The sequence below is a fragment of the Pan paniscus genome, chromosome 10, assembly GCF_029289425.2.
Source record: "Pan paniscus chromosome 10, NHGRI_mPanPan1-v2.0_pri, whole genome shotgun sequence".
In the NCBI taxonomy this organism is placed as follows: Eukaryota; Metazoa; Chordata; class Mammalia; order Primates; family Hominidae; genus Pan; species Pan paniscus.
Window position 1 is genome coordinate 80625616 of NC_073259.2, and position 25970 is coordinate 80651585.

At 34.3% G+C, this 25970-nt stretch overlaps 1 protein-coding gene across 1 annotated transcript in view; it reads left to right on the plus strand.

Moving 5' to 3' along the window:
* The window catches only part of TRHDE (thyrotropin releasing hormone degrading enzyme), a 396236-nt gene that overhangs the window by 324902 nt on the left and 45364 nt on the right, over positions 1–25970 (plus strand). Inside the window, exon 13 of the mRNA XM_003832902.6 lies at positions 24699–24846. Coding sequence (XP_003832950.4) covers positions 24699–24846 — 148 coding nt within the window. The remainder of the gene's footprint in view (positions 1–24698; positions 24847–25970) is intronic.

Genomic DNA, 25970 nt, shown 5'->3' on the forward strand with positions numbered 1-25970 from the left:
TTTAATGATCGCCATTCTAACTGGTGTGAGATGGTATCTCATTGTGGTTTTGATTTGCATTTTTCTGATGGCTAGTGATGATGAGCATTTTTTCATGTGTCTGTTGGTTGCATAAATGTCTTCTTTTGAGAAGTGTCTTCATATCGAGACCAGCCTGACCAACTTCGAGAAACCCCGTCTCCACCATGCCTGGCTAATTTTGTATTTTTAGTGGAGACGGGTTTTCTCCATGTTGGTCAGGCTGGTCTCGAACTCCTGGCCTCAGGTCGTCCACCCGCCTCGGCCTCCTAAAGCTCTGGGATTACAGACGTGAGGTTTTTTTTTTTTTTAATATTACTAGGTATAAAGTACAAATAAGAATTACTCATATAATCCCATTTGGTATTTATGTTTTGAAATCATTCCCACTTGTCATTTTATTCATTTAAAATTAAAAGTATTTTCTGTATTTTATAAGGCAGTTTCATGTTATTGGAAATATTTTCAAACTTTTACTTATGAACTCCTCTAATGTGGCAATTCCTCAGGGATCTAGAACTAGAAATACCATTTGACCCAGCCATCCCATTACTGGGTATATACCCAAAGGACTATAAATCATGCTGCTATAAAGACACATGCACACGTATGTTTATTCGGCACTGTTCACAATAGCAAAGACTTGGAACCAACCCAAATGTCCAACAATGATAGACTGGATTAAGAAAATGTGGCACATATACACCATGGAATACCATGCAGCCATAAAAAAGGATGAGTTCACGTCCTTTGTAGGGACATGGATGAAATTGGAAACCATCATTCTCAGTAAACTATCGCAAGGACAAAAAACCAAACACCGCATGTTCTCACTCATAGGTGGGAATTGAACAATGAGAACACATAGACACAGGAAGGGGAACATCACACTCTGGGGACTGTTGTGGGGTGGGGGTAAGGGGGACGGATAGCATTAGGAGATATACCTAATGCTAAATGACGAGTTAATGGGTGCAGCACACCAGCATGGCACATGTATACATATGTAACTAACCTGCACATTGTGCACATGTACCCTAAAACTTAAAGTATAATAATAATAATAAAAAAGTGCGTTTTCAAAAATAAGCATTCAAAAAAAATAAAATAAAGGATATTTTTGTACATGAATTTTTTTATTATGAATTATCTACTAAGATTTGTCTTTAGAACTTTCATTGTTAGGAGAATGATTGTAAATACATTTAAAACTATTGAGACAAATTGTCAAGTTGTCATTAAAGATAAGCAGATTTCTCTCAAGCAGAATATGAGTGTTTTCCAGAGTGACTAATTTTAAAACTGATGTCATTCATTTCACTTTTTATATTATTCTATACTCTAGACAAAAAAGTTAAGAAATGTTTATTTTTAAAAATATAATTGTTCCCTTTTTAAAAATTTTAATTAAAATGTGCAGTGGTTAAGTTCACTGACTCTGGAATTAAGTATGAACATAGTCTTAGCTTCAATAAAATATGTGACCTTGAGCAAGTTACTAACTTCTCTTATGCTTAGATTCCCGATCTCCAAAATGTGGATAAGACAATATTTGCATCAGAGTTTTATTTTGAACATTAAATAAGATATTATAATTAAAACATGCCATATAGCTTAGGCCCAGTGAGTGTTTAATGAATATTTTCTGTTATTATATAACAGTCCTTGGCAGACTCAGTCATGAATCTCAGTCATAATATTCAAAAGATAAATTATATTGAGCTGAGATTTCAGGGCTAAAAAAGTAGTGAATCAGGGATATTCTCTATTTACCTTCATTTCACATCAGTTTAGAACAAATTATTCAGGGTTGATATTATTGAAAATATATACCCAAGTTTTAAACTGAGTCCCTTTTGATGAAGTTGTTGACTCTCAGTTTTCATCTTCATCCATCTTTCTACGTAATATATTCTTTCCTAGTTTCCCTTTGGTAAGAAATATCATTGTAATCCAAAATAATCCTTCCAGTATGCAAAATGTAATTCTAGATATATCAGTTGCATATTATATTAACTTTAGTAGTTTTGATAAATGGATAGAGGAGTTGCAAACATCTTTGAATAAATATGGCTTGAGAGCAAAGAACCTATTAAAATCACTTTTACATGGAAAACAAAAATTCTTCATCAAATCATAGCTATAAGAAATACATGTAGTTCACTCATTCATTGAATAAATGTTTATGAGGACTCCACTGTAACACTGTCTTGCACTAGATATATACAACAAAAATCTCATAGGATATCCTCAAATGCCTTAGAATTTTGAAAGCTATTGTAATTTCACAATTATCTAACATAGCATTTTATAATACATTGGTCTAAGGTATTTAATGTTTGTCTAAAATAATATTGGGTGGTTTAAATACAAATATAACCAAGGAAGGCATGGTCAATTCTGGATAGTATACTGAAAATTTCCTAATGCTTCACAGAAGAGGTGGCAATTGAAGATTTAGGATGACCTTTGATCTAGAAGGAGACAACTAATATCACATGAATGTTATAAAGATATCTCCATTCAGCATTATCTGATACTTGATCTCAAGCACTTTAGCGGTAGCTAGTATTTCAGGATGATTTTCAAAGAGACTCAAAATAAAGTGACTGCAACAGATGAATGTAGAAGAAGGAGGAAAACATTTAAAAAAATCAGCATGAAAAAGATAAAATGATAGTATCTTTGTTAAATTTAAGTTTAAAAAGGAATTCCTTACCATTATGAAAATCTATTCTGAATTTAAATTTAAAAACATGCTCAGATTTTAAATCTGCAGATAGTGGATATACAAATTGTGGCTATACCTAGTTAGAGTGATCTGCAAAAATAGAAAGACCATTTAAAAAATGTTCCCTTTGCCAACCAGTTTTATTTTTTATGTGATCCAGTTTTAACCATATTTGAATTATATCACTGAGATAGCACTATAAGAAAGTAAAAAGCTGTCACTCTGGAGAACATAAGTGTCTCTAGTTATACACTGCTATGCAGGAACTCACTGATGTGAAAATACGAATGTCTCTCCTTTAGGCCTCATTGAACTGAAAATATTTTGGGGTTTCTTAGTGTTGGATCCATGCTTAGAATATTACATGGTATGCATTTTTGGTAATTATTAGCAATGTTGTGATTCTTTTTATATTGTATTATTAGTCAATAGTGATTTGTGAAAACTAAGAGAGGGGCCAGGCATGGTGGCTCATGCCTGTGATCCCAGCACTTTGGGAGGCTGAGGCAGGCAGATCACCTGAGGTCAGGAGTTCGAGACCAGCCTGGCCAACATGGTGAAACCCTGTCTCTGCTAAAAATATAAAAATTAGCCAGGCGTGGTGGCGTGTGCCTGTAATCCCAGCTATTCTGGGGGCTGAAGCAGGAGAATTGCTTGAACCTGGGAGGTGGAGATTGGGCTGAGCTGATATCACGCCACTGCACTGCAGCTTGGGTGCCAGAGCAAGACCTTGTCTAAAAAAAAAACAAACAAAAAAAAAACTAAGAGAGGTGTGTATATATATATATATACACCTGTGCATACACACACACAAATACATATGTATATAGATATATATTCTAAAATAGAAACTATGAGACTTTTTTATAATTTTTAAAATAGAAAGTATATGTGAAGCTTCTTTAAACACACTCGTGTGCTATACTATTTCTCCTTATATATGTCATAACTCAGGAGGAAAAAGGAAAGGAAAACTGTTGCAATCCTTTTTTTTTATTAAAATACACCATTCTTCAAAATACCATTTGCCTCAGATATTACCAAGTAATATTTATTTTTCCAAAAAATTGAGCAAATTTAACCAACTCTTGCCTGAACAAATTGATTATGTAACATACCTAAAAAGTGGCAAAAAAAGAAAAGGAAAACAAAGAAAAAACTCAAAGGGTTTATACTTAGTAACTAACAGAGCTAACATCAGTGATCCTATCTATGAATATAGTTAGAATCAACATTTTATTCAACATTTTGTTTACATAGAATCAGTCACCTTTATTCATATTTGATTGCCTAACTTTACAGCTAAGTTTCTACATTGCTTTTTATATTTGAAAATTGTAGAGAAAACTTTACTTGATAAACTTCAAGGAGTAGATAGTTTTGCCACATATCTTCTTTATATTAAATGAAATGCCAATTTTTTGCATGTTTGATTTATATTATTGATCAGCAAACTGGGAATTTAAATGCTTACCTTCTGCAATTTTCTCTTTTGAATACAAACCAATGTCCCAGCTCAAAGTCCAGTATCTTCAAGTGAGGCATAGATCTCTATATCAAGTCTGGAAATCTATGCGTTAACAAGTTGATTGTCCCTTATACAACCAAGTCTAAGTAGTGGGGCATAGAATAATACCTGCCATTACAAATAGGGATAAATGGAAGCCACAAGGGTCATTGTGAAGAATTCCTGGAGAGCAAAGTTTATTGATTAGATTTTGGTTTTGCTTTTTAAGACTAGCTTCCTGGTTAGTTTTTCTCTTGTTTTTTTAAATTTCAACTTTTTTTTAGATTCAGAGGGTACATGTGCAGTTTTGTTAAATGAGTATGTTGTGTGATGCTGAGGTTTGCTATAGAAATGATCCCATCAGCCAGATAATGATCATAGTACTCAACAGTAAGTTTTTTAACCCTTGCCATTCGTCCCTCCCTTACCCCTCTAATAGTCCCAAGTATCCATTATTGCCATTTTTATGTCCATGAGTACCTATTGTTTAGCTCCCACTTATAAGTAAGAAAATGAGATATTTCCTTTTCTGTTCCTGCATTAATTCACTTAAAATAATGGCCTCCAGCTGCTTCCATGTTGCTGGAAAGGACATGACTTTATTTTTTATGGCTGCATAGTATTCCATGGTGTATATGTACCATATTTTCTTTATCTAACCCACTGCTGATGTGCACCTACATTGATTCTATGTCTTTGCTATTGTGAATAGTGCTGCAACAAACATAAAGAGTGCAGGTGTCTTTTTGGTAGAACAATTTATTTTCTTTTGGATATATACCTAGTAATGAGATTGCTGGGTCAAATGGTAGTTCTGGATTCTTTGAAAATCTCTACAGGCTGCTTTCCACAGGGACCAAACTAATTTATATTCCCTTCATCAGTGTAAAAGTGTTCCCTTTCTCCACAGCTTCATGAGCATCTACTATTTTTTGACTTTTTAGTAATAGCCATTCTGACATGTGAGATAGTATCTCATTGTGGTTTTGACTTGCATTTCTCTGATGATTAGTGATGTGGGTCATTTTTCATGTTTCTTGGCTACTTGTATGCCTTCTTTTGAGAAATATCTGTTTATGTCCTTTGCCCACTTTGTAATGAGGTTATTTGGTTTTTGCTTAATTATTTAAGTTTCGGATAGATCCTGGATATTAGATCTTTGTCAGATGCATAGTTTGCAGATATTTCCTTCCATTCTATAGTTTGTCTGTCTACTCCGTTGATAATCTCTTTTGCTGTGCAGAAACTCTTTAGTTTAATAAGGTTTCACTTGTCAATTTCTATTTTTGTTGCAATTGATTTTTAGGAGTTAGTCATAGATTCTTACCCAAGGCTGATGTCCACAATGGTGTTTTCATTATGGTAGATTTTCTAGAAAATCCTATATTTTCTTTTAGGGTTCTTAGAGTTTGAGTTCTTGCATTTAAATTTTTAATCCATCTTGACTTAATTTTTTTGTATAGTGAAAAGCAGAGGTTTAGTTTCATTCTTCTAGCATATAGCTAGCCAGCTATTTCAGCACTATTTATTGAATAGGGAATCCTTTCCCCATTGCTTATTTTTGTCAACTTTGTTAAAGATCAGATGGCTGTAGGTGTGCGACTTTATTTCTGTGATCTCTATTCTGTTCCATTGGTCTGTGTATCTGTTTTTGTACCATTACCATGGTGTTTTGGCTTACTTACTTAGATTTGGTCTTATAGTATAGTTTGAAGTTGGGTAATGTGATGCCTCTGATTTTGTTCTTTTTGCTTAGGATTTCTTTGTCTATTTGGGCTCCTTTTTGGTTTTATATGAATTTTAGAATAGTTTTTTTTCTAATTCTGTGAAAAATGATGTTGGTAGTTTTATAGGAATAGAATTGAATCTGTAGATTGCTTTGGACAACATGGCCATTTTAATGATATCGATTCTTCCAATGCATGAACATGGAATGTTTTTCCATTTGTTTGTATCATCTATGACTTATTTCAGCAGTGTTTTATAGTTCTCCTTGTAGAGATCTTTCACCTTATTGGCTAGAGGTATTTTAATTTTTGTGTGTGGCTATTGTAAATGAGGTTGCATTCTTGATTTGGCTCTCAGGTTGAATGTTATTGGTGTATAGAAATACTACCAAGTTGTTCGTGATTTTGTTTTCTAAAACTTTACTGAAGTTGTTTATTAGTTCCAGGAGTCTTTTGGCAGAGTCTTTAAGTTGAAGCTAATGCTCATTTGCCATTTTGAAAATTCTAGGACCCTTCAGAATTATGCTAAATTTACTTTTCCTGTGCTTTATATATGAAATAACAAAGCTTGGATGACAACACATCTATTTACAGAATGATTTGCTGAATATTTTAAGCCTACTGTTGAGACCTACTGCTCAGGGAAAACCATTTCTTTCACAATTACTGACAATGCACCTAGTCATCCAAGAGCTCTGATACAGTTGTACCAGGAGATTAATGTTGTTTTCATGCTTGCTAACACAACATCCATTCTACAACCTGTAGATCAAGGAACAATTTTGACTTTTAAGTCTTATTATTTTAAAAATACATTTTATAAGTCTATAGCTACCACAGATAATGATTTGTTTGATGGATCTGAGCAAAGTCAATTGAAAACCTTCTGGAGAAGATTCATCATTCCAGATGTCTTTAAGAACATCTATGATTTATGGGAGGAGGTCAAATTATCAACATAAACAGGAGTTTGGAAGTAGTTGATTCCAACTGTCTGGGATGCCTTTGATGGGTTTAAGACTTCAGTGGAAAAAGTCACTACATATGTGGTAGAAATAGCAAGAGAAATAGAATCAGAAGCATAGACTGAGTATGTTGCTCAATTGCTACAATCTCAGGATAAAACTTTGTAACAAATGTGGAATTGCTTCTTGTGGATGAGCAAAGAAAGTGGCTTCTTGAAATGTCATCGACTACTGGTGAAGATACTGTGAGCTTTGTTAAAATGACAACTAAGGATTAAAACATTATATAAACTTACTTGCTATTACATAAAACTTGCTTGATTAAGTATGGTTTGAGAGGATTAACTCCAATTTTGAAAGCAGTTCTACTGTGGGTAAAATGTGATCAAACAACGTCTTATGCTACAAAGACGTCTTCCATGAAAGAGTCAATCAATGCAGCAGACGTGATTGTTGCCTTATTTTAAGAAATTGTCACAGGCATACCAACCTTCAGCAATCACCACTATTATTCAGCAAGACACTGTACCACAAAAAGATTATGGATTACTAAACGCTTAGATGATTGTCAGCTTTTTTCTTAGCAATAAAGCACTTTTAATTAATGTGTATACATTCTTTAGATATAAGGTTATTGCACACTAACTAGGCTATGGTACAACGTAAATGTAATTTTTATATACACTGGAAAACCAAAAAAAATTGTGACTTTCTTTCTTATAATACTTGCTTTATTGCGGTATTCTGAAACTGAACCTACCATATCTCTGTACATGGTAACAAATTTTGAGGTAATTGGGTACATGAAGTCTGGTTGTGTTCTTAGGATTAAAATAAAATTTATTTGGTGAAGAACAAGTTGAATTCTTTATAGATACTAATTGAATATCCTATCAGAGCTTCATGAGAGTGCTGGCTCCCACACATCCTTCTGAAGGACCATTTTTTGTTTGTTCTGCTTTGATTTTTAAGGACACTTAGTTGAAGGGAGAGAAATACACATACTTCTATTTCCCTGATTTCCCAACATCAATGTCTAATAACAACCCCAGCAAGGAAGGAAAAAGAAAACACAGGGTTGAAAACTCCATTTGTATGTGTGTGAGAGGGAGAGAAAAAAACAGAGACAGACACAACTCCAAACACTAAAAGTAAAGAACTACTGAAAAATATTGTGAATTGTGGATGAAAATACAGAAGGATTCTGAGAAAATATGAAAAAATTACAGATCCTCTATAAGACAGAGAACTCTACAAAAATAAGACACATCTCTGAAGGGACTGCCTTATTTGGAATAATGAAATCTGGAGGTATGGTGGGTTACACTGGTACATCTTTCTCCACATGGAAGTGCAGGAAACAAATTCAGGCCTGAAAGAGAAGACATGCAAAAGTACCATTTTTGCAAGAAGCAGGGGGCAGAAGTGGTGGGCTGGAGAAGAAATATATATGGCAATTGGCTTGGCAACCATTAATTGAGACAGCTGGAAAAAAATAATTAAATTCTAAATCACCACAATGAGAACCTGCAATATACAGGGTTGAACTGTGAATCACACAGCTCTCCAGCATATTCTGAAATGGGACTGTGGAGCAGAAATATGCCCCTAAACATATGGAACCACTAGTTTGATTACAACCATGTCTGAAATAACAACTCTAAATGTAAACTGCTACTTTTCAATCTATTCCCCACAATTGCCGTTTAGCCACAATCCAGCAGCAACTACTTCTACTGGATAGGACCTGCCCCTTCAACTATGGATGGTATTTAAACATAAACCAGACTGAAATCCTTAGAATGGTAGAAAAATACCAAAAGAAGGATAGTTAGCAATGGCCATAACAACAGAACTATAACACCAAGCAAAAGCTTCAAATATACCCATCTATGTGAGTTCAAAGAGTTCAGATAAAGAAATAAGGCTTCTTTGAGGGGAGTTTGAAGAAAACATGCAAAAGAATAAAGAAGAGATAAGGAAACAAAAAGAATGAAAGTGATCTGGCATGGCAAGAAAGAAAGCCATGTTAGAAGCAGTAAAAAATTTTATAGATTCAGGAGAAATCATTGTCAGGCAAACGGAAAGTAAGCTTGAGATAGTTGACATAAATGAAATGGAAAAAGCAATGAAAGTGATGTAACGAGAGGTATCCTGTGTGTTGGCGGGTGTGTGTGGTGTGTGTTGGTGTGCTCGTGTGTCTGTATTTGATAATTATGAAAGCAAAGGAAAAGAAGTGTGAAGATATAGGCAGAGTAAACTTTCTTATAATAACAATGTAAGTGTGGGCCGAGCGCGGTGTCTCAAGCCTGTAATCCCAGCACTTTGGGAAGCCTAGGCGGGCAGATCACGAGGTCAGGAGATCGAGACCATCCTGGCTAACATGGTGAAACCCCATCTCTACTAAAAATACAAAAAATTAGCCGGGTGTGGTGGCAGGCGCCTGTAATCCCAGCTACTAGGGAGGCTGAGGCAGGAGAACGGCGTGAACCGGGGAGGCGGAGCTTGCAGTGAGCCGAGATTGCGCCACTGCACTCCAGCCTGGGCGACAGAGTGAGACTCCGTCTCAAAACAAAAAACAAAAAACAAAACAAAACAACAACAACAACAACAAAAAAACAATGTAAGTGTACAGATTGAAGTGCACCCTGTGTTTTAGGAAAGAAATCTCACTCAAAGGGATTAACACTGAGACACATGTTGGTGACTAAACTGAGCTTTAAAGATTAAACAAGGCAAGTTAGCTGGAAAGTAGAAAATTCAGGCAGACTGAGATTTCTACAAGCAAAAATAATCCAGTGGCTAGAATACAAAGTATTGTATGTAATCAAGTTATCCTTTGGCTACTAAAGGATATGGTGAGTCTTGAATTTACTTACACTTGGAATCAAAGATAAAAAAAAGAACAATGAAAGTTACAAAATAGAAGGTAAATCTGTAAACTAGGAAAATTTAGAAGTAATTTAACAAATAAAAGTCCAGAGAGGATAAAAAACAGGTGGTATAAAGTGTAAGTGTGCTTATTTCCTCATCTTTCTTAGCAGAGACTCAGAAGATACAGATTAAACAAACTACAGACAAATCCGTAGGAAAAAATATTATTTTAAGGTAGCTTAACTGAGATGAAATTCTCTTTGAAATAATCAAGCAGCAGGTGTTAAGTTTTTTTTTAAAGGGCATTTTAGTCATAGGGGATGTGCCAGTTTCTGTCATTTTATCTAAAACTGTCAATTTTGAAGAAGATTTTATCACTTTATCATCTTTTCTCTTAGGTTTCTGCTTCTTAATATTAAACATGTGATTCTTGAGAAAATTATTATTGTTAGCATTGTATATTAAATAATAACAACAATGACTCTTATTAAATTAAGATTCCAGAATTTTCTTCGTTTCAGTGGTTCTCTTACTGAAGAGAAATTTCTAATTCTTTCAATATTGTTGAATTATATGTGATCATTTTAACAAAATATAAAATATTCTTAAACTAATATAATTCTTATTAAAAAGTGTCACTTCATTTTGCACTCACATTTTGGAATAATATTAATATACTTGTTCTGAATTAACTAGCACTTTTCTGCTGTTGTTTTGTATTTTCATTGATGCTTCAACTTTAGAAAATTACTTCTTACAAGTGTTAATGAGGGGTAAATTTTCAGACAGTAAGCATGAACTTAACTATGAGACTGTTATTAAAATTAATGAGTGTCACTATTAGAACATGGTAAATCTATACCATTAATGTCTTCTAATTGTTAATCATCATTAAGGAGTTAGAACATCATTATCATTACTTTTTCTACGTTTTATTTGAACATTATCACCATTAAAGAAAATCAAGGGAAAGTTACAGTCATATTTCTGAGCTGGAGATCCAAGAGTAATTAAATATTTCTAGATGAATAGTGTATTTTGAATTTTGTGACACTGGAAGTTGCAACTAAAATTGAGAAATTTGATAAGTAGGTAGCTATTAGAAGCAACTATCTTCCCTATAATACCTCTGTCCCTGGATGTTTTATAAACTATCTATAAGTTAATGTCCCAAAGGACAAAAAGTATCAGTTATTATAATATATAGGTGTTAGATGATTTCAAAAGGCTTTCAGTGTATTTTAATTCTAAGTATTAAAAATTTCCTTAAATAATTCTGAAACTCTTTGTAGGTTCAAATTTTAAAATAAGCTGTTAGCATTATTTCTATGTCACCATTTACATTATACTCTTTGCGACTCAATGTATTTTTTTAGCTTTGCCCTTTATTTCTTTCAGTTACTACTTAGCACCCTTATGAGGGAGAGCAAAGTACCAAAAATCTAATATTCCTGCTTCCTGAAAGATGGTTTCAAGTGGACACAACTGTATTTTAGAGGATACTAAAGTGTTTTCTATACAAAGAATTGTGTATTTGAAGTCCTTTTTCTATCTCACTGGTAATAAAACATATTTTTTCTTTCCACACTTCATCTGCAATAGCATTGAGGGATTTTAACTTTAATTTGGAATACAGCATAATATTCTGAGAGGCAGGAAAAGATCACTTTAAATCATAAAGAATTAGATTAGATATTTCATTTCTCTGTAAGTAAAAATGAATATTTTACTAAGATGAGAGAAGGTGAAAATGCATGGCACACATAGAAGGTGTGTCCTTCTCTATCCATTTTCTATTATTCATTATTGCTTGAAATAGTTTCTTTGACGAGCTCTAATATCTTTTTGTAGCTGTAATTCAATGTAAGAAATATGGATGACTGTTTATTATTGTTACTAAATGAAAAAAGCCTTTTTTCCTTGGATACAATAGATAAATGTTTAAAGACAAACAAAATGTCTTTCTTATGTTGTACAATCTACATGAGACAGATGATAGGATATTTCTCTAACTGATGGCTGAGTAGATCACTTCATTTTCATTGTTTCCACAGTGTTGACCAACATGCTGCCAGTCTGACTTCCCACTTCTGATTTAAACACATGATTCAGAATGACTTTGGAGGGTTGTGATACTCACGAATTTATGGGGCACTTGTATGTGGGATTCTCATCACTGTACAGCAACCCTGTCGTTTTTGTGACAGAGACTGTTTGACTGGTTTCGGATTTATGATGGAAATAACTCAGAACAGAGTAATAATTTTCCCTTGGCAATTACACTACCATTTGGTACTTTGTCCCTAAGGGGAAAATGAATGTGCTGGGATCTGTACATGAGTTTATTAGCTCAATATAGGGAACAAATCAAGGTCAGAATATAGATGCATGGCACGTGATGCTGAATTCTAGTTCTGGTTCTTCAGTCTTAAGGCTGCCACCTTTGTGTGGCACTTTACAGTTTACAAAATACTCTTCCATTTCTTGTCTTTTAACTCACGATGACGCTGGAAAGGAAATACTGTTTCCCCCATTTTATAAAGGAAGAAACAGACTAAAATGGTCACCTTTCTTGAAGTTTGTTATTCAGCAAATATTCTTAAGCATATGCCATAGGAAGGCTTTATGATACATACTGGGGATACAGAGATAAATAAGATTTAGACCCTACTTTGTTTTTTAACTGTTTATTGTGAAGAATTTCAAATATGCACACACACTGGAAAAAGAGTGTAATGAAGCTGCTGTATCAGTCATTTTGCATCAACAATTGTTTACTCATGGTCAGTCTTATTTCATCCATGTCCCCATCCAACCTTTTATACTATTTTGAAGCAAATTCCACACTTCAAATTAATTTATTTAAATAATTTCACTGTGTATCTCTAATAATAATTATTATTAAACATGACCATCTAAAAATTAACATCCCTTTAATAATATCAACTATCCAGGAAGTGTTCAAATTTCCAGTGGTCTCATAAATGCCATATTCTTTTCACAGTTTGCTTGAATTAGGATCTAAATGATTTTACTGCTCAGTGACTAGTTAATATCATTTCAAGTCTTTTAAAACTATTTATTTTTCATTTTAATTTAAAAAAATTTCCTTCCCAACTATTTAGTGAGGAAGGTTGTTTGTCCTACTCAACTTTCCACAGTCTGGATTTTGCTGATTGCATCCGCACTGTGCACTTTTATGTTTTCCTCTGTCCCCTCTTTTCCCTGTAAATCGGTAACTGAATCTAGAGGCTTGATCCAGTACAGGTTTAAATTTTTGGCAAGATTACTTCAGAGTTGATTCTGTATGCACACATAGCATAAATAATTGTATCTCTTTTTACGATATTCACAACTGTTGCTGTTCAATGTCTGAATCTTTAATTCACTGGATGTTGCAAAATGCTGTTTCCTTCATTGATTTTTTTTATGTGAAGATGGAATAGTTTTTCAGAGAGAAACTTGCTGTTGTTTACTATTTGGCAACCTGTGACACAGTTTTTTTAAAAAGTCAGAATAAATCCTTGATGGTTTTCTTTATTTTTCAGTTTCAAAACTAATGAGCCAGTTCTCTAGCATGCTCCATAGTGACCAATTATTTTGTCTGGTTTTGTCTTTAAGTATCATTTTGACCTTATGAATTTAAATCTATCAGATAGGTTTCAAGTCATAGCAGTTTTTATTCTTAATGACACTCAAAAATGGTCTAACTTTGGCCAGGAGGTTCTTTAAGTTGGTTTTAGAGCACAGATTAAATGTGTTGCTATCACGTTGCTCTTGGTAGAGTCCCTCTGTCTTTTTTGGCTGCTCTTTTAAAGCCTTTCCAAGCCTTTCCTCTTTTTAAAGCCATCATTCCCTTTAGCATCACTAGAGTACACTCTCAAAAGTATTTCTATTTTTCCTTCAAAAATGTTCCACTTTTTGGAGTGTTGTATTGTCTTCCTGCTTAATTATTAAACTTTGCATCAGTCTAAAATTTCAACCTTAGCTCTACATTTAGAAAATCATAAAGGCCTCATATATGTATTGATAGCTGCATGTATGAACTAGAGCTGTACTTGGTTTTGAGATTTATTTTTGAGATATTTAATTGAGATGGCCTATCTTTGGGTTTCATTTCAGCCCCAAAATTCAGCCCTACAGTTATGTAGAGGAAGCAATTACTCCCATGCGCCATATGCCATTATTTGAGTCCTTCACCCTTTCCTTCTCAGGCAAAGTATAGAACCCCAAACCACTTTCCAGAGCCTTAATTCTTGCCTTTCCTATACAACCTTGAGATAGAAAGTATTTCTTTGTTTGAAGCATTTTTTCTCATGTAAATTAAAGATACTTTATATCATTACCTCCCCTTTTCTTTTTGGGACCACATCCTGGTCATCTATTTGTTTACCTGTGTCAACAATACTTCTGAAAGCAAAGTGTTATTGTAATGCATGCTGTTCATGGTAGATATAGTACTGCTAACTGAAACAGCCTCTGTAGGCCAGAGTCTGAGCTAAGAGTGTTCTCTGATTTATGTAGATTGGATGAAATACTAAAGGAATCCAGGGAATGGGATCAGTGGTTAAGAACATGGCTTTGGCTAATGTGGCCAAAAAATGGCCAAAGGCTAAAAGGAGTATTTACAATGAGTTCACTAAGACCTCCATTTTAATGTCAGCCATGAACCAAACTTCTCCCTCCATCCCCATTTATTGTTATGCTTTTCTCATAAGGCCATGGATTACTCCCACTTGATATCCCCTATAATTTTCTCCCATATTTTCTTTTACTAGAACATGGTAAAGAGAATAAACAATTATCCTCAGTTCTTTTTAGAATGGTGACAAGAATATCATGGGTGTGGTGTAGGAGGACTGGGTTCAAATTCCAGCTCTACCCTTATTTGCAATATGACCCTGGGGGGGTTAGAAAACTTTTTTGAGCCTCAATTTTGATCTGTAGAATAGGGATGGTAATACTGCTAACCTGAGAAGATTGTTTAAAGGATTTAGTCACATAGTGTATGCAAAGCATTAGCACAGGGACTGACATACAAGGAACCCTAAAGCAATGTTGGGTATCACATTGCCTGTCTGATCTACATAAGGCTGTCTGCTCCTTTGTCTGGCATCGTTTGCTGCTTTACAAAGACTGAAAACATGTACTCAGAGATTTTCCAAGAAACACATGTTTAGCTTAATAATTCTAATTTGGGTATTCTATCCAAAGAAAATCATTCAGAACATGTAAAAGCATTATGTACAAAGATGTTCATAGTCCTATTATTTATGATATAAAACATGTATATAACCACAATATTTAACAATAGTGAACTACACTTATCTTCTCAACAAAATATTATTAGAACCAATCCGAAGGTAATTATGAAGAATTTGAATAACATGCAAAAATTTTTTTGAGTACTGATTTTATTTCCTGCTCTTTTCTTTCTTTATTTTTTTAACTTTTATTTTAGTTTCGGGGGAACATGTGCAAGTTTGTCATATAGGTAAATTGCAAGTCATAGAGATTTGTTTTACAGATTATTTTGTCACGCTGGTAATAAGCATAGTACCCGATAGGTTGTTTTTCAAACTTCAACCTCTTCCCTCCCTCCACAATAAGTTAAATATATAAACTTCTGTGTGTAATATAGAAAAGGCAAAACTTTTGACATAAACATTAGACTAGAGAAGACATAGTCAGTTCTTTTTAAGTTGTTTGGTTTGAGTGATGTTTTTACTCTTTTCTAGTTTCCTGTTATTCACACATTTCTCCAAAAAATCAGCCATATAGGAAGTTAGAAGCTTCACTGATTTATGGACCTTTAGGTTAATGATTGGATGTCCTGATGGCAGTAGACTCAACCTCTGAAAAATCCTGTTGGAATTTTTTATTCTTTTGACTCCCATGTGGCCCCTTTAGAGCACTGAAAAACTTCACTGCTCAATAAGCAGAATTCCATACTACCTTTAAGAGTTGTATTTTCCATGGAAATCATAAACTCTGTGGATTATTTATTTTTTATTCATTTCAGGCAGTAGTCTGTATTTAAATTCTAGGCTAATTCTGCTAATTAACCCAAAGTGGAATATACACCTTCCTGTACATAAAGTATATATTCTTTTAAAATGAATTCATTATTGAAATTATTTATCAGTGACCTTCCCTATGTTCTCTAATGCTGCTTCTGACATTTAAACAATAAAAAATGTGTGGATAAGCTTTTGTAATAATTTTTTCTGATATCTTCATAAGAAACTTTCTAAAACAAACATCATGCATGGTCTGTCTTTAAAACTTACCTTCTCTGTTTTTATGTCATTCATTTCACTCACTAGGTATATATTTTTCTCATGTAAGCATAGTCCGTGTAGTGAGAGAAGATCAACTGGGAAATCATATTTCACATCCTTCTCATCTTGAAAGACCACGTGGCACATTTGAGTTTGCTCTCCGTAGCAGCCAGAGTCACCCTTTTAAAGCATAAATCAGATCGTGTCATTTCCCAGCTCAAAAACTTGCGGTGGCTTTCCATCACACATAGAAAAACAATCTGAGCTCCCACTGTGCAGCAAACGGTTCGGGTGCCTGCATGTGTGTGTGTGCACCTGGGTCTGTGCTAGGTCTCTGCAGGGGCAGAAGCAGGAACCACAGGTGGACTGCCTGCCCCCACAGAGTCACCTTCTAAGCACATGAGAATGAGAACATCACCATGGTGCAGGGCATCCGACTTTCAGAAAATATAATTGATGGAAGAAAGCAACTCCCATCATCTGATTTAATGTCACAGCAGTATTCTGCTGTTTATGGTGCATCAGTTTTTTCATGAAGATTTAAAAAGAAGAGTACCTGAGGAACTGGCATTGGAGCATGCCCAAAAGAAGATTCTGAAAATCAGAAATGATTAAAGCAAGGTAAAGAACTGGACCAACCAAGAGAGGGCCACTGCCAATGAGCTTTGCTTCAGAGAGGCTATCAAATGAGGAGGAAGGCTGTAAGGCAAAACACCTGGCTGAGCACCTGGAAGAGAAAGACTTAGTGGCAAAGCAGCAGGATGCATTTTACAAGGAGCAGCTGGCTAGACTGGAGGAGAGGAGCTGAATTCCACAAAGTCACCACTGAGCAATATCAGAAAGCTGCCAAAGAGAGGGCAGCAAAGTTCAGTGACATGAGTTTTGTCCTGTCTGTGCTGATCTGCAGGCCAAAATTCTTCAGTGTTATCACCATAGCACACACCAGACACTCAGTGGCTTTGCACTAGCCAACGTGTAAGTGTGCTGTGTTCATTATGCCAAACAGAACATGCTTGAGAAGAGATCATAATATCAACTTCTGGAACAAGCAAATCTCCTTCAACATTAATTCCAGAGGTAGAACGTTTTTTATTTTTTCCTAGCAAGAAAATAACCCATTTAAAGAGAATACCATTAAAGAGAAGCACCAGAGGGTGAATTCTGAACAAATTATATCACATTTTGATCAGTAATGATTTGAAAAGACAGCCCTCTTGACCTTTTTGCACTTTCAACTTCTACTGGCCATAAAAACTTTCTCTTCTAACCAAGCTCCTTCATTTCACGACCCTTCACTCTAACAAAGCTAGGGGTGAGGGTGAGGCTAAGTTATTAATAATTGGAGTGTAAAGAAGAGAGGGAAAAATCTAGATCTTGGGAAGAGAGTGCTGTGTGAAATTGTCTAGGCTGTGGCATATTGGTTTTCTCCTTTGACTGTGTAAGAGTTCTTTCACTTTAACTTCTTATGATGGTCATGCCAGTAAGAGACAAAAAGGAGAGAAAATTTACCTCTTAATAGAATGATGTTTATGATTACAGGTGAAATAAGGCATTTTAAAAATCAGTATAAAGGCAACCTTAAGCTTATACAATATCTTCTCTATCGTGAATACTGACATCTTTTCTTCACTCACTATTAATAACAAATGTATTTTCTGATAGACAAAAGAGAAAAACAATCCGAAGCCCTTATTATTTCAGGCTTTTCATGCTCTGATTACCACTGACCTCCGCAACTTCATACCCTAACCTTTTTCCTCAGCTAACTCCACTGCAGCTACAAAGGCCCTCTGTTATTCCTTCAACATGCCAGTCTGTTCCTGTCTATCTCACGACCTTTGAATTTGCTGTTTCCTCAGTCAGTATTCTCCTCCCACCAAACTTGTTGTTTCCTCAGTCAGAATTCTTCTCCCTCTAGAATCTGTCAACCTGTTCTCTCACTTCATGCAGGTGACACCTTCCCTAACCACCCTATTTAAACCACTCCCTTCTAATTCTTCTTTCCCTAACCCTGCTTGCTTTCCCTTCATAGCATCTGGGATCACATTATGTATGTATATGTGTATTAAGTCTAATGTGATAAATTCCATGAAAGTCACGTGCAAGCCAGATGTGAATGGAAGGAAGGAAGATAGCACTTAACCCTAATTCAGAGAGGTATTTTGAGAGGTTGCCTCATGGGGTAGAACCAGCAGGAGCTTGCTTGTCAGTCCTGGCTTTGAATTCTAGCCCTGCTACTCATTAGCCATGTGAGCTTGGCAAGCGGCTTATTTTCTGTAAACTTTAGCTTCTTTCTCTCAAAATAATGGGCATAATAGTACTGATATTGATGCTTAGTATAAGTATTCTAAAGGATAGTAGACTGATATAAATTTAGACCGTCTTTTCATAACATCATAACTGGTATACATTAAGTCCTCAATACATGATAGCTTGAAATTATTAAGTTGATAGTTTTCTAAAAAGTAGTTGACTTGGGCCATAAAACTAAGGTTTTTTTCTCTTTTTGACCAAGTAACTGACATCTATTAATTCTCGCAATTAATGGTCAGACATTGACCCTATTTCTCTACACTATTAAGTACCCAGTGGACTCTGTTTTAAGATGATGGTTGATTTCTTATGAAATTATGTTTGGAAATACAGAAGTTAGCATGTGTAGAGAAGAAATGCTGGGTGCAATGATGGTGGTAGTGAGACTATATAAATTGCAAAATAAATGTTTCCTGGATGTCTTATTTTTAATTTTTAAATGTTTACTGAAGAAGGAACTCTAGAAATCATGTCATTTACCCTTGCCAATTTTCTGACTAGGAGAAAGGGATTTCTAAGCCTTCCATCAATCTATTTAAATGACTGGCATAAATAACACTATTGCTTCTAGGAAAGTAATTTGCTAATCAGAGAAAAATAAAGTAGAGCTGTTTGTATAATGCCTCTACATGCTCACTGGCTGTAAAGCTATTTTATTTTGGTATAGACTGGCTAATTTAAAGCTGTTGTCTAGATAGCAGTGGCCTTCTTATCTTCTATATGTGTTATCATTAATAAAATAGATGAGCAAAAATACTACAAATTTCACTCTAATAAAATTTTCTCATTCTGCTATTTTTTAACCTTCAAAAAATGCTTAATTTAAAAAAATGGTTATGTTTAAGTTTTATAGTATCTTTGGCAAGTGCTCCTGTTTTCAAAAGCTATGACATTATTGCCATAATTTAATTTGGTTTAAGGAATATTTATTGAGTGCCTATTTTGTGCTAGGTTCTGCATTAGTCTGTGGGGATAAAAAGATGGGTGGAGCATATTTCATTTTCTGAAGGAGTTAAGGCCAGTGAGTTAGATAATGCTATGAGAAAATCATGACTAATGTCTTGATAATTATTATGAATAGAGGTGTTTTCAAAGTGTTAGTTGAACCCAGAAAATAGGTGCCTAAGTCAAGTTTGGGATCAGGCTTTCTGGAAGAGAAGGAGCAGAAGGAGGAGGGGCTGTCTGAGATCTCTTCTCTGTGCAACTTTTCACATTACTAATTGTGTTAGGCCATTCTTGTAATGCTATAAAGAAATATGTGAGACTGTGTAATTTATAAGAAAAGAGGTTTAATTGGCTCACAATTTTGCAGGATGTAAAGGAACAATAGTGCTGGTGTCAGTCTGGGGAGGCCTCAGGAAACTTTTACTCATGGTTGAAAGTGAAGTAGGAGCAGACATATCACCCGGCAAAAGTAGGAGCAAGAGAGAGTGAGTCAGGGGAGTGTCATACACTTTTAAATGACCAGATCTCATGAGAACTCAGCATCAGGAAGACAGCATCAATCCACAAAGGGGGATCTGCCCTCATGATCCAAACACCTCCCACCAGGCCCCACCTCCAGCATTGGGAATTGCAATTCAACATGAGAATTGGGCAGGGAAAAAAAATTCATACTATATCACTAATTTTATGGGGCTACAAATCAGTAACTTCCTTTTACATCTCTTCAGACAATTAAGCAATGGCTGGATTATATATATATATATTTTTTTTTTTTCTCTAGAAACTGATCAAATTAGCTGTTGGTTGACAGAGACACTTCCCTGTGTTTTTTCCCTTTTATTCTATGGTACATCAAGGACTATTGGGATTTCCAATCTGTACCGTAAGATTTTCCCACAAAGAGCATATAAAGTCTTTTAATAATGAATAATGAAGAATAACAGATAAAACCTGGTAAACTTTTTAATTAAGCATTTCAGCAAGTGCTTTAAAAATCTGTGCCCTAAGGGACAGTGACAGTATCTTCAGCATATATTATGAAATATGTAGGAGACTATTTTTTGGCTTTAAATGAATATTCAGTTAATAAAGAGTAGAGTATGATGCTCCAAAGAATCTGAGAATTGTGTTTTATTTTTATTTCTCTAAAAGTTTCAACCCCAGAAATCAATTGCCTTTAAAGAAAACTCACAGTTAAATAGGTTATTTTTCTATACAAGCCACCCATCTCAGTAAGATTCAAGAGTTAACATTCACAGGAATTCAGAATGGTTTTTAAAAAGCAATTTGGGATCTTAGGTGGAAACAAAGCCAGTTAAGGTCAGAGCATTTCAACATCAGCTAACATAGTCTGGTTTTAATTTCCTTCTTATAAAATACATTATCTTGTGCACCTAAAGATATATTTTATTTCAAGCTCTTATAAATTGGAGAAGGCGGAGGGAAGGGAGGGAAGGATATATGTGTGCATGCAGCAAGGGATGGGAGGAGCAGCTGTCTAGCTGCATATGGACAATCTTTTATTTATTTTTGTAACATTCCTCATTTGCCTCTTTCTCATTGTTTTTTCTTTGATTCCCAAATCATCTCTTATGCTCATCCTCACTCCAATAGTAGGGAAGAAAGGTATAACCTACAACCTCTTCCTAAGATATTGATAGGACACAATTATATATTAAACACATACAATATGTTGTTCTTTAAATTTGCTATTTTTAATTTTTGTTAGCAATATTTCCCTGTGGTGATGCAAATTTAGGGAAACTGCATTTCAGCATCAGAACCCTAAGTGCGCTTCCTACTGGGCTGATTACAGTGAGCTAATGTAGTGTTTCATTCACTGGATTCCACATACTTTCCTATATTGATTGCATTATCAGTAGTAGTAATCACAGATATCATTACCAGCCAATTACACAAACACACATCTGAGCTAGGTAACCGATACACCAACATTATCTCCTACAATTCTTAATTTTGTAATGAAACTGATCATCCTCTTGTCCAATTAAGCGTACCTACATATTGTGATGTCGTAGGCTTAAAGGCAAGTATATTAAATTATGTGATTGGTAATTACATATGTTGGTATCACAGCAGAAGGAGGGCAACTTGAGTATAATCTGTTTCTTACTCTATTCGAGGTCTGCATTAAAGAAGCTTAACTGCTGTTAAAAAATATTGACCCCAAAACACATTTGGATAAGATACAATGGAAATTATTTCTGCTCACATAACATGAGTGTGTGTGAGAATTGACATGGTCATGCAGTCATCCAGGGACCCAGGCAGGTTTTCGATATATTCAATACAAGACTGCCAAGGTCACCTGGAAGGTTCACTTAAGGAAAAAGAACATAAAATAGCTAATGGGAGATGTCTAAGGATAACCCAGGCAGAGAGGCACATTCATATTCTATTGGCTAGATCTCAGTCTCATGACCACACCTAAGTACCAGGAGAACTGGGAAGTATAGTTCATTCAAAGAAGAGAAGAGCATGGATTTTGGTGAGCAGTTAGCGATTTCTGCCAAAAGGACTCAAAACAGAACTTGCTCCATTTCTCTGTTTAATGAATGCTTTTAATTACTTGCCTTGCCATTATTTAGAACTTTTATCAGGTTTGCTTTGCTTTTATTTTTTTCACACAATGCCAGAAGTCTTATAAAACCTAGATCCATGTCCTGCCTCCTAGACTTGTACATATTAAGCGACTAAAGAATGGAGAATATAAAATTACAAAGTATTTTTCAAATTTTTAAATAAATAAATTGTAATAAATTATTACAATTATTTTTCAGTAGATTAAATTGTAGATATATAGGTTAGATTAAAAGCTTTTCTGGACTATAATGGGTGTCTGTCTCTTAGTTCCATCCTTTTATTTTATAGACACAGAATGTGAGGGCTGGAGAGATAAATTATTTGCCTAATTGGACGAGTGTGGTAGTAGTCGATCCAGGCTAGTTTCTTTCCATAACATTATTTGTCATCGTTGTTATTTGCAGGCAAATTCCCTACAAAGTATGAGTCATTAAATAATGTCTATCCAACTTTAGAGATGAAATAAAACACAATAAATTATAATTGACATAAAGCTATCATGTCCAAATTTATGGGAAACGAGATTCAAGCAACTTTCCAAAGTTATTTGAAGTTTTGTAATAAGTTAGCCACTTACTTACTAAAAGTTTTTTTAAAAATACATTACTTTTCTTATTTAACAAAATAATAATGTCTTCTAAATAAATCTTCAACTTTAACATTATACAATTTGTGGCATGTATAAAGAGAAGGTGAATATATAATCACCACACTAATTAATATTTAGAATTAAAAGTTCCAGAGAGACAAATTACAAAATCTGAACTACTGAAATCTATATTTCTTTTAAGGACATAATCTTAAACATTATTTTAATAAAAAATTGTATTACTTTTTCAGGGAGCAACAAACCTATGAAATCAAAATTTCACTTATTTTTGGGATGTTGTACTAGCTAAAATACAGTGGCTTATTTAATTATTGTTGCCATAGCCTAAATTTCATGCTATTTCTACAAAAATGTATAAAATGGAATTTGCACAGGAAAAGTGGCACAAATCTAGATACACTCTAAATCATAAATTTTCAGATTTTTAAATTATGTGAAATCTGAAGTTTGCTCACTATTTATGTGAAATATGAACCTGTGGTTGATCTTGTACTATGGTTTAATCAAAATCATTAGAGTGTCACACATTCTTTTGTTTTAATTAAAAGAAAACTGCAGCACCCTCTTCAGAATTGGTTTTTATTATGGACATTATAAACACAGGTATAAGCTAATATTCATCTGTAGGGTAATGTTTGCATATGACATTGAATTAAGACTAAATGGAAAAATTATTTTAACTGAAGATGAAAAAGGCTCCGTTTCCTCCCTGTCCACTTTCCACCATGCACAAATACAAAGGTCCATCTAATTTTGTTATGTTACAAAAGAACAGTGTGAAATGTAGATAAGCAGGACAACCAGGCTTTGTAGCTTTCATGGTTCCCTCTTCCCTATGTTAACAGTCTGCATTCAGTTGATTTGTCGTAGTCTGTTGGGGCTGTTATAACAAAATACCTTACACTGGGTAATTTGGGAACAATAGAAATTTTTGTTCATGGTTCTGGAGGCCGGGGAGTCCAAGATCAAGTTCCAGCAGATGAGAGCTTGGTCTGCTTCAAAGATTGTGCCTTCTTGCTGCACATGCAGTGAAAAGAAGAGTCAGGAAAATGCACTGGAACCTCTTTAATAAGGGCACTAATCCCATTTGTGAAAGTAGAGCCCTCATGACCTAATCACTACCAAAGGCCCTACCTCTGAATAGAGTCACAATGGATATTAGGTTCCAACACATAAATTTTAGTGAGATATCAACATTCAAACCATAGCAAATATCAATGCTGAAAAATTCCACCAAAATACATAGTGTCACTATATGCCGCAAAGACATCAAGGCTAAGACCATCTTTTAATGTATTGTGGACTGTCATTTATATTGCTTTGATTTTGCAAGAATATTATATACAGTCTATTGGAAAAAAGAGATATATAGTTCTTTTTGGCTCCTTTTCTTGATATGGCCTCTTAAACTATAGACAATATGTGTTAAGATAATTTTTAAAAGGTACAATTTAGTATTTTCTAAGGAAACTGATATTGGTTCTCAAGGTGACACATTTTATTTTGAAAGGAAAATAATAGAAAAAAAGAGTTATTCTTTTAACATTTTTGTAATTTGGACTTTATTAAAACCTAACTCAGATTTTTATCGGTGTTATGGAAAGCAACTTTAAAAAAAGGTTTGAAAAACATGCTAATATTGTAATCTAACAAACACTCAGAACTACAAATTGACACTTTAATTTGTTGATCTTTTAAAGAACAATGTGTATTAAATATCATTACCCTGAGCTAAATGACAAGTAAAGACAATACATGGAGAAACTGAAATTACATTTCAGTGATCAATTATTTTCAATTGCTTGTTAATCTCTGAAGAGTTTCTGTGAAGGAACATACCTAGGCTCGGTTTTGCTTATGTTCCATAATTCCTTACTTTTAAAAAAATATGCGTTCTGATGTTTTTGTATTCGTAAATTTTTAACTGTCCAACTCTGCATATATTAAGGTGGCACTGGCATCCTAAGTATGACTATATTTTAAAAGTGAGTAATTTTATTTTTATAACACTGAATATGCTTTCTTTATACTATGATGAATTTTGCTTTTCCATCTTTTATTTGCGTAAGTAAAAATCTTCGTTTGTGCATCATCATGTATCTTTTTTTTTTTTTTAACTGTAGGGCTGGCTATTTGCCTCAGAATATTCCTCTGGAGATTATCAGATACCTGTCTGAGGAGAAGGATTTTCTTCCTTGGCATGCTGCCAGCCGAGCTCTTTATCCTCTAGATAAATTACTGGACCGCATGGAAAACTACAACATTTTCAATGTAAAAAGATATAATTTTTCTTTCTAATTTTTAGAAGATACACTATTTTATTCTCTTTCTACTATTATATATGCAACTGATGCCAAGTTATTTTAGTTTGTTCTTCTAGTTTGTGTTATCCCGATTTTTGTCCTGATTGTCTATGCAACACAGATGACAATTATTTGAAGAAGAAATTTAATACAAAATGCTGACCTAAAAGTGTCAATTAAGCTTAAATGCTTCAGAATTTAAGAAGAAATATACATGGCAAATTTTTAAAGTTCAAACTTACTTTCCAAGAGTTAGAGGGCTCTGTGTTCACAAAGGACTTAACCTGGGTAGAAAGATCCCAAAGATCTTAACAGAATATAGGCATTTTCAGTAACGATTCTTAGTCATTATTTTTATCCAAAAGGGCATACTGAATTCAATTCACTGCCTTAATTAACAAGGATAAGATCAACATTGAGGCAAAAGCCCATTCGTAATTGGGTCCAAGGGGATACAGGAAAGCAAACAACAGACAATCCAAAGAGACAAGAAGACATGACAAACATTCCAAAATGTTACCTGACCAGATTTTCTGAACTCAAAACCTAGTAAACCAAAATTACACTGCTCGTGCCACCTAATCTGATTTAATAATCATTTTCAATAATGTTAGGATTAAGTACTGCTCATGAGCCTTTTGATTCTTAAATTTCTTATCACTGTGCCTTCCATGATGTTTGAACACTATTTGTTTTCCTTTAGTTAGTGTAAGAGCCTGCCCTGTGTTTTATAAAATTATCTTATTTTTTATACTGTACTAATTAACATACACATTTGGGATTACTGAAAAGTGGATTCCTGTGACATGAATCTTTTTATTGGAGCCATCTGATTTCTGATGGCCATCAGAATTCCTTCCTTTTTATTTTTACTTTAAACCTACAGAAAATAAACTGTTTAATGATTTTTTTAAAAAAATGGGAATAATTACATTCATTGTTAGTTTTGTCTAAGCCCTTAGAACAGACATGCAAACAAATGGGTCATTACAGTTATGATACAATTTTTTACCTGCTAGAGAAAGATTACACATTAATTTCTCCCTAACACAAAGACACTGCAATATTAAACCTTTGTAAAAGTAAAATATA